At 28.9% G+C, this 14,809-nt stretch overlaps 1 protein-coding gene across 3 annotated transcripts in view; it reads right to left on the bottom strand.

Moving 5' to 3' along the window:
• LOC126905152 (uncharacterized) overlaps positions 1-14,809 on the bottom strand; it is a 32,216-nt gene that overhangs the window by 9,514 nt on the left and 7,893 nt on the right. For 2 of the 3 annotated variants that reach the window (XM_050684614.1, XM_050684615.1), the window contains exon 2: positions 32-1,430. In XM_050684614.1, the coding sequence (XP_050540571.1) occupies positions 32-1,376 (1,345 nt within the window). In that variant the 5' untranslated portion in view covers positions 1,377-1,430. Of the gene's footprint in view, positions 1-31; positions 1,431-3,494; positions 3,716-14,809 lie in introns of all 3 variants that reach the window. The other variant, XM_050684613.1, reaches the window with a different exon arrangement.

Raw genomic sequence — 14,809 nt, 5'->3', positions numbered from 1 at the left:
GTCGAATTTGTGGAATAAACAAGACACATACCAGATGAAGTGCTTTCCGAAGGTGGATTTAGGCCGTAGATACTGTTATCAATTTCTAAGGAACTGTCAGATAATTCTTTCTTGTCCTGTTGTAGGAGTTGCTGTACATTGGAATGGTGGTTTGTTGCGGTTGGTATCAAAACGAACGGTTGCCCCGAGGGCTGTGGTGGTGGTGCTTCAACCGTTTCGTAGCTATCCTCTTGTTGAGTTTTTCCACTACTTCGGTTAAGGTTCGAGGCGGTGATCACGTCGTCGTATATATTCTGTTCACTGCCGTCAATTGTCGTGTAATGATGATCTCCCATCTCGTAATAGGAACTTTCCAAAACAACGTCCGGCAATGAAGGCCTTGGTTCAGTTTTGCCTACCAACATATCACATAATTCTTCGTAAATAGCTTGTGTCTCACCAATATAATTGTAGTCGTTTTGTTTTCCAGAAGCAATTAATTTATTTTTATAGCTATGCAAAAAGCTATTTACTATCTGTGGAATGGGTAATTCTTCTTCTTTTTCAGTTGGTTCGTCGATCTTTTGGCTTTCTTTTTCATTTTCGTTGGAAGTCAAGGGTGTTATTACAGAGATAATTGAAGAAGATGTCTCGTTTGATTCAGCATTAAGTGTACTAGGTGTTTGTTGTAGTTCGGTAGTCACGCCGGAGTCAATCGACCATTTTCGGTTATGTAAAAACGAACTATTAGGTTTGGACGTCATAAGTTGAGGTATAACATTAAGAACACTTTCCAACTGAGCGTCAGGATCTTTGGCTATCGACAGCCGTTTATGTTTGACCAGTAAAGGACCTTCCGATACGGGTAATGTGACGTCTTTGGGTGGTTGATGCCTCTTCTCTAGATTCCGCAAGTTTGGCTTAGGCAATATAACGTCGGGCTTTGGTGGCTTATCAGTCTTTTGAAATATTTCCATGCGACGCTTAACTAAAGATCGCTGCTGTTCGGCAGCTCGTCGTTGCTCTGCAGTTCTTCGGCGTTCTGAGTTGGTCCGAACCACTACCATTCGGTTGTGTTTCTTCTCAACAGATTCAAATTTTTCAACCGTTGCTCGTACCGCCGCGCCACTGGCTAGAGTCTTGTTTACTCGTTTTATAATATCTCGAGCTGTGTCTCCTTGATCCGTATCCACTACGACAGCATTGAACTTAGATGCCAATTCAGCAACCACAGTGGATGGAACCGTCACCCGGACGGCCCGATAACCGCGAATTCCATTGGTACCATGGTGATAATGAGAACCCGTACCACCTCGGGACTTGAGACTAGGTCGTTTGATTTTACCGACTCCTCCTCCGTGGGTCATGGGACTCAACGCCGTTTCTGTAGTCATCATACACGATGCATTACAGGCGTCCACACAGTGCAGTGTCTTTGTATCACAACAAATCTAAAACACAAAAACAACAATCATAGTATTAAAACCGTTACTTTTTATTGTAGTCTAAATAAAAATTCGTTGCTATTACTTTCTTTATTGTAAATTATCAGTGAAAAAATCGATTTAATTGTTATGCTCTGACTTAACAAAATTTTCAGTTTTTATCTATACAAAAACTCGGAATGTACGATGTTTTTTAAGATCACAAAATTTAACGTTATTTTACATGATATCCCAAACCAAACAAACCTACTCTTACTATGTCGAATCGCAAAATCTCAGTTTTTCGATAGCAGTCTAACATAACCGAACGTATATTAATGAATGATGATTTTAAAATTTAAAAACTAAAATTAATGCTTATTATCTTCTTTTCTAATTGATGTATTCATGTGAGGAACGAGTTTTAATTGCAAAAAAAAATTTTTTTTAAAGTAATCTCTAATACTTATCTAAATGAAAATTCAAGTTTTAAGAATGTATTTTCGAAAAAGTTTACATCTATTATGACTTAAGTTTAATTGACGAATTTGTGAGCTATTACGAGCATAACGTTCGTAAAATATTCATATAACACATATATATTTTTTAAATTAACAGATTAAATAATGTAACATAATCAGTAAATTAATGAATATTTATTTATATTTTAATTATTTGTTAATACTAATTTTTAAGTCAAATAATTATTTGAAAAATAAAACAGAGAATGCAATAATATTGACTATTTTTTTTACTGAACCACCGATCACGTATAAATTAGTAATAAGCTTATGACATTGGCATTGAAAAACAAAATTAAAAAATAATTAAAAATCACTTAATACTATACCTTTAAGTGATAAAAAAATAAAATACTGTTAAAATGTTTTGCTATAACACTTGACTAATTATTTTATTTTTGTGAAAATCTTAACGAGATTTTTAAACATCAAACGATTTTTACATTATAATTATACATATATATATATATATATATATATATATATTTGCGTGTGTGTGTATGTATAAATATAAGAAACATTTTAATTTTTAAATATTATTCTGGAATAATTCAAATAAATTAAAAATTATTTAGTGGATGATAAAGAAATTTTTTTTAAAAAAAGTTCTTGTAAGAATTTAATCTGAGTTGTAATTTCTAGAATAAAATACAATGTACTTCATAATATCGTTATGACGATACATATTTTTTTTGTTACTTAATCGATAAAACTTAAAGAAGTTATTATTATTGTTATGTAAAAATATTTCTGAATTAAAGCTTTATTTAAATGACGTCTCAAATAAAATTTAAATACTATAATATCCACAATTAATTTGGATTGTCGATTTTTTTATAATCAGTATGATTGCCTAGTCATTTATAATATGACGCTATAATTGAGACAGAATAAGAAAAATTATACTAATAATTGTACTTGATTTCAAGCTTAACAAGTTTATTAATAATATTGACTACTTTTGATAACTTAATAATCAAAAGTACCGGTCTCATATTGATAATCTACGACTCCTTTTATTTACTGGATATTAAATAAATATATTATACTTATTTTATTATTTATATTATTATTTGTTATAAATAAGGTTTCCATATTATGCTCTATAATATTATTAACAAAAGAAAATATCATTATCTGACAATTTAACTTTAAGTCGTGTCAAATTTTTCAAAATAAAAGTTTGTAATCCATAAATTGAATGTCATGATTCCTTCTTTAATAAAGTTACCGTTCCTGCTTAACTTGTGGAACGACAATTTTCAGAAAAATAAATTGAAATTGGATTACAAGTAAATGACTGAAATTCCACTAAAATCTTGGGAAATTACTAAATTTGACTGTGTTGCTAAGAGGCGTTGTCCACTCGATGGCGACGTAGGAGTGACACTGGTACATTGTATAACCTTTCGAAGGCCTCGTCGAAGTGGCAAAGACCTCGGAGAGGCAACGACGGCCGATATGTACGAATGCATGATATTTAAAGTCATCGAACTCTCCTCCTCTCGCGAAAACCGCTGATGCCCTAAAACTAGTATGTGTGTGTGTACCACATTATTACATTTATTACCATCATGTTCCTTATAGGTGTACTTGTGCAGTTCCTATTAATCCATTACACGTTTTGACCACGGTAGTAATATATAGGGAGCGCCGTGTAGTATTTATCACTGCCATCATTAGTTTTTCTGTCATCTAAGAGATGTAATAATTGTTGGCTTTAATTATATTAGCCGCTTTTCTTGGTTTTATGTCATTGTTTACAGTTTCATTCGAGTTCGACCAAAGATTCTTAACAATATTATTTTACAAGATTATTTTTGACATAAACTATCTAAACCATTCCTTGTGTACAGTTCAAATTTGTTATGATACACTTAAATCAATGTTCAGATTTAGATGTAGCCGTGTCAGTTAAAATGACCTACATTGACTTAAGCGATAGTGCAATTTTTAAATGATCATATGTTATCCTAAAATGCTTTTTCGATCATCAGTCGCCTCATTCTTTGTCAAAATATTGATATTATAGTGACGCATAAAAAATCTTATTTAAAGAACAAAAGCATTTTGATGATATTGATTTGGTAATTATCTTCAAATCAACATACTTATGTATAAATTTAGAACATATTTTAATTGTATGAACACTGTACTAGGTTAATTATTTCTTTGGCTTCTGACTAGTCGCTATACATTTATATGTGCAGCATCAATATGCTGAAAGCCTTGTAACTGCAGAGTTAAGCTTATGAATGTGTATATATATATACACTTTAACTAGCAGTCATGTCTGCCAACATTTTTTTAGTATCGTCAATGAATAAGTGAATCCTATCAAGCTACTGCAAACCAATTTTTCTTAATATTTGAATATCAAATATTAATGACATAAGAACACTTCTTGAGAGTCGACAAATTTTAGATAAACAGTCGTTGTCACGAAAATATATCAGTGTAATTATCAATGTAATTAATTATAATTTTATGTAGACCATAAAAATTAAATATTGATTATGTGTGATCAGTGAACTTAATATAACTCTCGTAGTTCATTTTATGATAAATAAATACACAATAATTTAAAAACGTTAACTAGCTAACATGATATTTTTATGATTATAGCAAATTCTAAACAAGGTAATTATACATGTCATTATTTAAAAAAATATATATAGTTAATAATCTGTAAAGGTATATGCCAGATAAGTAAATTTGAATTTTCTGATTTTATAACTTTTAAATCAAAAAAGTATAATTTGCTTAGTTATAGATATGAATATTACAAGTCAAAATTTAGTTACTTATTTTAATGTAAGAGTTTTATATTACGAGTTTACCAACTCGTAACTTTTTCATTAAGAAATGTATATTTAACTAGCGTAACAAAATAGGAATGATTTTACAAAAATTAAGCTTATTACTGTTTTAACAACACATTTTATACCAACATATTTCTCCAAAATATTTAATTACTTCTATCAATAGTTACTCGACATTAAAATCACAATTTACGTTCAAATTTGAAGGACTAAAATGTTCAAATGATTTTTATAGTTTTTTAATAAAATTTTTTTTTAAACTAGAAATTTTAATAATAGTCAATATTTCTGAAAATATTTCCAAACCAGCTGATTTGATTTAAAATAGTACAGTTAAAATATCACCATGTTAATAATGACAATTCGTTGATTCTAAATTTATAGGTTAATGTCATGTACATCGTGTTAATTACTTTACTGAGTAACATTTTGAACAATACGTCATTCGTCACATTATCATTAATTTGTTTATGAATAAATGGACCCATAAATGTAATCAGCTAAAATAATGCACAATAAAATGACACGATAATATTAATAATTTCAAAAATACTGTGTAATGATTTTACGAGCTTATAGAGGATTTACACCTCAAGTAAGATTGAAGGTAAACAGTATTCATGTACATAAGTATAATTTAACTGAGTATAACTTTGATTTAAAATATTTATTTATTATTATTATTGTTGATTTCGTTTGACAGTAAAAATATTACTTGATAACATTTTTGAAAGAACCCAGATTTCAATAGAAATTTTTGTTGACACAATTGCCTTACTGATCGATATCACTGGTAAAAAATCAAAAGAATGTTTCCTGATACAGACTTGTCATTGTGAAATTAATAATAACCTTGGAGGATCTGTTCTATAAAGATTGTTCAATTAATTATCTTAGATATCGTAAGATTGATTCTTCATTATTGTTCGTAGTCCATTCAATAAGTATAGATAGCTTACGCATTTAATAAAAATTAGTTCCATAGTTAAGGAATTATTTTGATACAGACAATCAAGAATTTATTTGAAGTGTTACGCTCTATATTTTTCGCATATCGTATTTTGAGGATTTAGTTCAATTTTTAAAGACCAAGAAATTATAACAGGATAACAATAAGAAATTTTGAAGTACAAAAATAGTAAAGATCTAATAAACACAAAAACCTGGAGGTAGTTAAATTTATTCAAACTTCATGTACTCATTTATCGACAATAATAAAACCAACAACAGCTACCTCACGCGTTTTTAGGTATTCAAATAGAGGTCATCTAAATTCTAAAGGAATTACACTTCAATTTTTCGAGATAAAGGTATTTTTTCTAGCGGAAACACGATATTAACGGATTATTATAAATTTTTGTACAGTTTTTCCATATTTTTTATTACTAATAGATTAAACGTTGTCGTTATCGCATACGCCAAGTATTATTGATATTATGTTTCTAAAAAACTTAATGAAAGAAAGAAAGAGTTAATCATAGAGAAATTAATTTAACTCGAGATTAAGTCATTCGAAGAAAATAACATTGCGTAGTGGTAATAAATCATTTTTTTTTTATTATCTTCTACACTACAATAAAACACAGCAGTTTGTAAACATTATGCTACTTCACTAATCTTTTGTTTTGGTATACGTCCAATAATTAAAAAAACTACTGCGCATAATCAAATAGGATTAGAGTTAGAAAGTTTCTAAGTCTTTCGATCAATAATTGCTATTATACCCATTCAATCGATGTATCTACAGGTGTCCGTGGAAGGATAAAACTTTAAAGAATCACTATAAACTATCATAAGATTTTCAAAATGTTTAGGACAAATGTTTATTCACTTGTAGATGCTTTACACTCACAAATATACTTCCTGTCACTTTTGTGAAATCAATGACCAATAATAACAACAATAATACATGTTAATATGTACAAAAAGAGTGAAAGTGAGTGATTTTATAACGTTAAATTGTATTTATACAAATAAATTTGAAAAGTGAAAAACATTTCGTAGTTACGTTAAGTTTTCCACTTCATCATATAATTTTTGTAATTTATCTATTATCACGAGAAACGATTTGCTTCTTGAGATTTTTTGTCTGGTTATTTTTAGGCGAAAATCAGATTATTTTTTGATTATCATAAAATATTATAAAAAAAATTTTTTTTATAATTTTCGAATAGTATAAAAATCTATAAAAAATTTAAAAAGTTTTAAACAAAACTATGATTCTTTTGTTTTAATTTAACAACTTAGACTTTTAACAACAGTTTTTATTATTAGTAAACGTGTATTTATTCAGTTACATAGATAATTCAACTTGCGTCTGCTGCAATTGAAAGTATGTTAAGTCATACTTTTAGATGGAAATTTATACCATTTTATTTAGGTATAACTCCCACATAGGTAAACACCGGAAAACCCCTAGAAGCTTCCTTTAGAATGAATATGTTGAGGTATAATATTTCACACAATTAGTATAATATTATAGTAATATTGTCCAACATATGCATCAGTAATTTTGCACTCATTGTATTACACTAAAAAAACTACTGTTACTTATACGGTTTCCATAAAAAGTATTTTTTTAAGCATATATTGTAATCCCTATGTACTATTTAGGTATACGTGTCATGAAAAATAAGTAATTGAGGTAAAGTATCTAGTTATAATGTGAACGACATAAAACATGATGCCACAATAAACTATTTTTAAATATGAACGTAGACGTTCACGATTCAATGAAGAAAAAATTACTTCATTAGTTATATCTTATCTATTAAATAGTAAACAATGATTATGGAATACATAACGCGCAACCTAAAATTTACTATTTAAGTTAAACATTTTTCTTTTCCTAAATACTTGTATTGTTTTCAACTAATATCATTTATATATCGTATCCGCGTCAAATAATTTTAGTGACGTAACAAAATATCCAAAGCCCTGAGCAATTCGTTTTATTCATGTTCAAGTAATATAAAAATGCATAGGGTTATTTAAAAATAAATAATAATTATGTCTACAATTATATAAATATAATATTAAAATAAACGGAACGCAGATTTTTTTCCAAGCGCTATATTGAAGCTTGGGCTTGAAGCTGCACAACTAGTCTTAAGCTGAGTTCCCATTACTGGTCTATTTGTAAAATTATTTTGTATTTTCTATGTTTTTATTGTTGCTGAATACTCGCTACAAAAAAACTTATTAATTTTATAAAGCTCTAATATTTCTAATATTAGTTGACACATTTATAAGATATAAGGGATGGAACTAAAAATTATTTTATAACAGGTACATAGAAACACATATGTAACTAATAAAATCCAAAAAAAATATTTTCAAATAACTCAATATTTTAAGGGTATGTTAGAGCCCCTGAATATTATTTTATAATTGAGTAAAGTATAGAATACATGGTCGTCGGACTGTCGTCGGACACAGGGATGTGCTGACCAAGGGATTTAGGACTACCACTGTAGGTACCTTACAGTCAGTCGTGGTTTAGTATGTGTTAGTTACACTCATTCTACTTTATGCTACATCATTCTATGTCATTCTATTTCATTATTCTATTCATTTGTATTATTAATATTAATAATTAACGTTGTATTGTATTATTTACTGTCCAATCAAATTATATATTCTACATTTTTATTGTAAAGTGAGTGCTTTCGTTTTTTTTATTAAGTCTAATTCCTATACCACGTGGGCCCGCACAACAGGTAATTGATTGACTAGTGTTAAAAAATCACTCTGTATAATAATATAATACAATTGAAAATTTATTTAATCAAATAATTTAACAAAAAATATTTAGTTAAATATTTTAAGTATTGATTTTGAACGAGTATTCGTTAAAATAAATAACATAGCCTAGTAGACCGTTCTTACCTATCATGTATTTGGACAAATATTTATAATCTCTTAGATTCGTATCACAAATACCGACAACCGTAGGGAAGATGACGAATAATGAATGTCGAACACTCGTACAAGTACATTATTCTCACTGCTTGATAAATATAGATAAATAACGAATATTCGGTAAATAGACGAGTGATGGAAGCCCGGCTTTATATACTCTTATTTTTATCATAAGACAATTAATTAGATAATTTAAATCTAATTTTCTTTTATTGTACCGGTGTTAAATGGTGACGAGATGTGCTCCCGCATTTAGGAAGGTTCGCAAATCTTATTAATGAGAAAAAAATATCTTTCCTTTTTAATAATTAATAACAACAATTATATCTGATAATTTTTAGAGCCTGNCGCCAATGATTAGTCCAAGCTCAAAAATAGACCCCCTGTTCTAAAAGAGTAGTACTATTTAAGAGATACATCAACGACGAGTTCAATGCTTCGCGTACACGTATTACGTTAAAAAATGAATAAACAATTATACCATAATTAACAGCATATTACTTTATCCTTTCACTGTTTTTATTGAAATCATTTAATGTAGTTAGCACTTGTATGTTTTGTCAAGCGTTAAATTTATAACTATTTGTATATGAAATTATTCAAGTAATTTTATATTATTTAATTGACCAAGCCATACATAATACATTATGCTTTTAATCAATTTTTACTATTCATGCGAACCAAGTGTATCCTTACCGTTGAAACATATTTGCGTATTGTTATCGTAAAAAAATTAATTATTGTTATTTTTTGTGTAGAACAGTAGTCGTCAGCCGGTAATGAACGTTTTCGCTGTGAGCCCAATGTCTGGTTGATAACACAATGAAATTCGTTTATTCCTTTAAGAGAAACTTCATTCACCATTGAAAATTATTGAGAAGTGTATTATTTGTGGGAAATGAGACATAAAAATTATATATGATACACTTTGTTGTATTGTATAATCATTACGCCCAGAAAATATTTAACTTCTATACGGTCGATTTGATTGCTTATATTTAAATTCAAGTAATTTTTGGTGAATGAATAAAAAGTTTCTAAAACAATAATACACGTGGGTCATAAACATTTTAATAGATATAACAGTTGTTTTCTTTAGAATTCAAAATGTAATAAAAACTATTAATTTGGTTAACGGTCAGTATTCATTAACATGTACCAAAGAAAAGAAGTAATAAAAACAATATATATGTTAACATCTATGGTAGACGTTGTATTAAGTTCATCTGCTGATATAAATCACTCATAATTAACTATCAAGAATTTTTTCTACATCTAAATTTAAAACATGACATATATTTTCACAGGTCAATTAATAATGCAATTCCGGGTCGAATTTTTTAGACAGTAATTATAAAAATCAAAAGTCTTAATTATTGTATGAATTAATCATAATAAATATTCTCATGGCGTTTGTTGTATTTATTCTTGGATATTATTTCCTCTTCTCATAGTTTTTTTTTTACTTCCGAAACTAACATGTGAGTACATATAGTGTTATACAATGGCTTTATTTTGTACGTTAGATTCAAACTGAAAATGTATAGGATCATCGTAGGCTAATAAGATATTCGCCTTATACACAGTTTTTGTATAATAATTTAATGCACATAGAGTATGATAAAATAATGTTATTTTTCAACTATAAAAAACAATAAAGTTTATCGTTGAATGGCATTGGTACTCAATAGTCGTGAGGAAAATTTTACAAGGTTTCAGAATATTTACTAATAAAATTAACAACACCTATCTTTAATTTTTTTTTTTTTTGCTGCTGATTCGTAAAATCTGTTGTTTTTATTTTTTAACAACATAGTAAAACCAATGAAATAATATTATAGTACTATGTTTATTATGTTTTATGACAATTGCTGGTTAGTCGTATAATATACACGTCGGATCACGTATTTATCGACTGCCGGCGACATTGAAGGACAAATAATATTTGTTGTATGATTGTCTTATTCTTTGCAAAGCCGTTAGCTTTCGTTTGGGCTATAGGTCAAAACACAAATTTCATTTTCTTTACGTATCATTATTTGTTTGAAAATAATTTGGTTCAGTTAAATCAATGTATGTTTAGATTTCACTGGTTAGCGTATTAGAAGGAAACATTTGGTAGAAAAGTCTAGTGTAACATGTTCCAAAAGTAAATATCTTACAACCAGTGCAGTTGGAAATTTCAAACATAACACGCCTGCCTAATTATGACGGTTCAAATATTACTGTAAGTCAAATATATAGATTATGTTAGCTTGTCGTTGTAACTATAAAAAATAATCATTGCGGTAACAAATCGTAATTTTCGGATCTTGTCGGGGAAAATTCGAAAGACCAGAACACATTGCATTTGTGTGGGCATACCTTTCTCTCTTAATGCGTTTTTGCCAAAGCAATAGATGGTGCACTGTGGAAAATGTTTCGGAGTGCTTTATACTCGCACGAAGTGGTTATTTTTTATCGTCAGCGTAGTTGTTTGATTATAAAAGATAATGGGTTCGATGAGGTATTTATTAGACTGTAAAAGTGAAAATTAAATTGTATTGTAACGTAAAATTTACTGTTGTATGCAAGTACTATACACAATGGACTTGGGCTTTATTATTAGATTATAGAAGGACGTCCATTATAAGAGGTGTCATTGTCATAAGACAATTTTTCAATTTTTATGCATTCATGAAAAAATGTCTCCTATCGAAAACAACATTAAAATATATTTATTTTGATTAGATTAAATTTTTTGTAATTTATTTATATAAGGTATTAAGTAATATTATTTTAAACGTCAATGATTTTTTAACAAAAAGGTAATGAAATGAAATTTTTAGCATTTAAAAATGAGTTTGATAATAATAATGACATAAATAAGCTCGTAAATAAGATGATGTTAAGCTATAGAATTGCACTCAAGTTCGAAAACATTATTTAAAATATTTTTATAGGCATATTTGTGAGATTCTAAAGTGATAGTTTAATGTTCTAATGAACGTCTAGTGTAGTATTTTTAATATAGTGACATTTTGTCTCACACTTTCGAGTACTGTACATAAATCAACCTATTAGGATGTCAAACATCTTTGAAAATCAATTCGAGTCTTTTGTAAAATAATAAACACTCATTATTATATGGATGACTATTATTCATATAAACTTCGTACTAAAAAGAATAACATATAGAAAGAAAAACTATCAATTTATCTGTGAAGTGGATTTGCGTAAACATAAAAAACATTTCCATCACATCTCCATTGGCCATAAATTAGACATGTTTACAACTTCTTCATATTAAATTATAAAGATGACAATCACAAGTTAATTTAGATATTGAATGTAAAACTTGATTTATTATTTTAATTATAAAATAATGTTTATATTGAAAAACAATAAGCACACTAAATAGTATTTTCATTAAAATTTCCTTTAAATATTATTGTAATGTATATTTTATTGTTATAATGAGTGGAGTAATTATTTCAAAATATTTCAATTTATAGTCATAAATTTATTACTAGACATTTCAGCGCAATGTTTCCTTGGTCATTTGTTTATGTAGTCACCTTATTTGTGACGTATAATATATTTTTACTGCGGTTGTGAATCATTTAGGAAATATCCACGTTAAAAGTGACTAAATTTTTTGTTTTAAATTTTAAACAATAAAAATTAGTTAAGGCTATATTAAAGATGTCATTCGTGTAAAATACGATTATGTGTCAGTTTGTGTTGAGTACATTAATCAACGCACATAGTTTTCATAATTCTTTACAATCAAAATAATTCGAATGCATAAAATTGGATTTTTTTTAACAGTTTGCTCTTAAAGTTATTTGGTAGTTAACAGTTCATCGCACCATAAATTGTTGCGTGCTTTTAATGCCTATAATTTACATCAAACGTTTTAGCAATAAAATCCAGTGATCATCCACTGTGGAATTCTCTAACCGGAACTATGCGTAGTTTTACTTATCGGAAGATTATACGTTTCATAAAAATCAAGAAAATAAGATCATTCAGTGTAGATTATAATTTTATTCGATACACATGATTTAGTAACACGAAGAAAACTGACTGCAAGAAAGAAAAATATTACTCATGAATTTTACATAGAGCAGTCGAATAGAACAATATTACCGGTAATTATACCCAAAAGATTAAGTTACATAAAGTAAATAAACAAGTTACTTTACAAAGTATTATCATCAATTTGACCATAACATAATCAATGACTATATTAGTTTAAATGCGCAGATAAATACTAAATTTCTCGTTAACACATTTGATCGTTAATCGTACTCAACTCTGTAAATGATCTTAAAATCTGTTAGTTAATTTTTAAACTATGAAGAATCGAATATTAACAATTCTGGATTGAAATTGTGCACTATACTATATCAATTTTTTGTAACCAAATTTAATTCAATACAATGGACGCTGTAAGATTCGGGTTCACAGGACTGTTTAATATGTATACAAGTGAACTACTTGATACATATGACGTAGATCGGTACATTTAGTATGCATGGCATTTTATAAAAATAATAAATTTAAACCAACAACATATTAATTATCACGGACCGTTAGTTATAATATTTCTGGCGGCCTCTAAATATTTTGATCATTAATTTCGAAGTTATTAACACCAAATTATGCAGTAGGAACGTTTGTGACTAAGACTCGATCAAGTGTAAAATCGTACATATTTGATATTAAGTTATGACTATCTAATAAATGTTATTATATTGTTATGTCTTAAGTTTCTTGTTTACCCAATAAATTTTATTTTCAAGCGAGTTTATTCGCTTTATGCTATAGCGCAATTCCATACTTCCGACCTTGTACTTTCTCTCTCCCATTCTAAACATTGCCTACTTCGGCATGTAAGTTTACCACTTGGGCGACAACCGATACCGTTATTAAAATATTACCTGTCCCGTGACCGCACGACAATCATCCGCACAACTTAAATTTTATTACTATACTACACACGCACATATACGTATTCGCATAGTGTAACGGTTCGAGCAGTCAATCTTTTTGTTGGCCGTTGATCGCCCGAGAGTAATCCAATACCATATAATTATCGAATGGAGAATTATTTAACATTAATAATGAAAAATGATAATAGATATTAAATCGGGGTCCCATTGAACTTATTGTTAATGATTTAGAAACGGTTGCAGGTGATGTCTATCGATAGAAAAAATTAGACAGAGAGAAAAGACAAACCGGAACGTGAGTCACGTTTGTTGCGCGATGAGGAGAACGGCCCCAAGGCGGCGACGTTGAACTTGAACCGGTCACCGGACCATCGGAACTTTTGTCTGATGTTTCTTAAGGAACAAAAACCAGTAGAATAAATGACTACAACCGGTCGACCGAGTAAAACGTAATATCATATTTTGTCTTATTAGGCCGCATAGTGAATAGTCTTGTGTTTTCAATGAACCATTTTTGCTCGCTTGCATTCTATGCGCTAATGAGTCATTTAACGCATGAATGTATCGCTTTACCTGGTCGGGTTCCCGCGAGACCCGAAGACAGCAATAGCGACGGGTAACTAGGAAATCCGGTTAGTAGTTATGACAGCATAAGTCCGTAATTTGGAGGATACTTATGACTTAAGTCCAAGGTCCCTACGGCGCCTAGATATTTTAAGAAATAATACACGATTCGATTCGCTTTCTCGGACTAAATTTATGAAAATAGACCTACGATTTTCTGTTTGAGACAGCATGGTAAAAAACAAATAAATCCAGTAAAAATATTGCCAAATTTAGAGAAATTTAATTGCCTAAAACACAGCTTACTGAAAGAAACCAACACCAGCAAGTGTACAGCGTGTGTACTTAGATTACAATAAAGTTATCGTACCAGAGAAAGGTATTACTCCTATTCAAGATAAAATATTTTTTCTGGTTTATTTCATAATATGCGTTCTACTAGAGTCACAAAATGTTTCAATTTTTTTCAGAGTACGGATAATATTTTTAGTAGATTCCAGTTATGAACCGACTATTTCCGGATGTCACATTTAGGAATTGATGATGGAACAGACGAATTCAGGTGATAAATTTTAAATTGTAGGTACATAAATATTAGTAAAAAGTTATTAAATTCATATTGAAGTTGCACAACAGTGAAA

Source organism: Daktulosphaira vitifoliae, unplaced genomic scaffold, assembly GCF_025091365.1.
Source record: "Daktulosphaira vitifoliae isolate Bord-2020 unplaced genomic scaffold, ASM2509136v1 Scaffold_4, whole genome shotgun sequence".
NCBI lineage: Eukaryota > Metazoa > Arthropoda > Insecta > Hemiptera > Phylloxeridae > Daktulosphaira > Daktulosphaira vitifoliae.
This window is presented reverse-complemented; position numbering and strand designations above follow the sequence as displayed.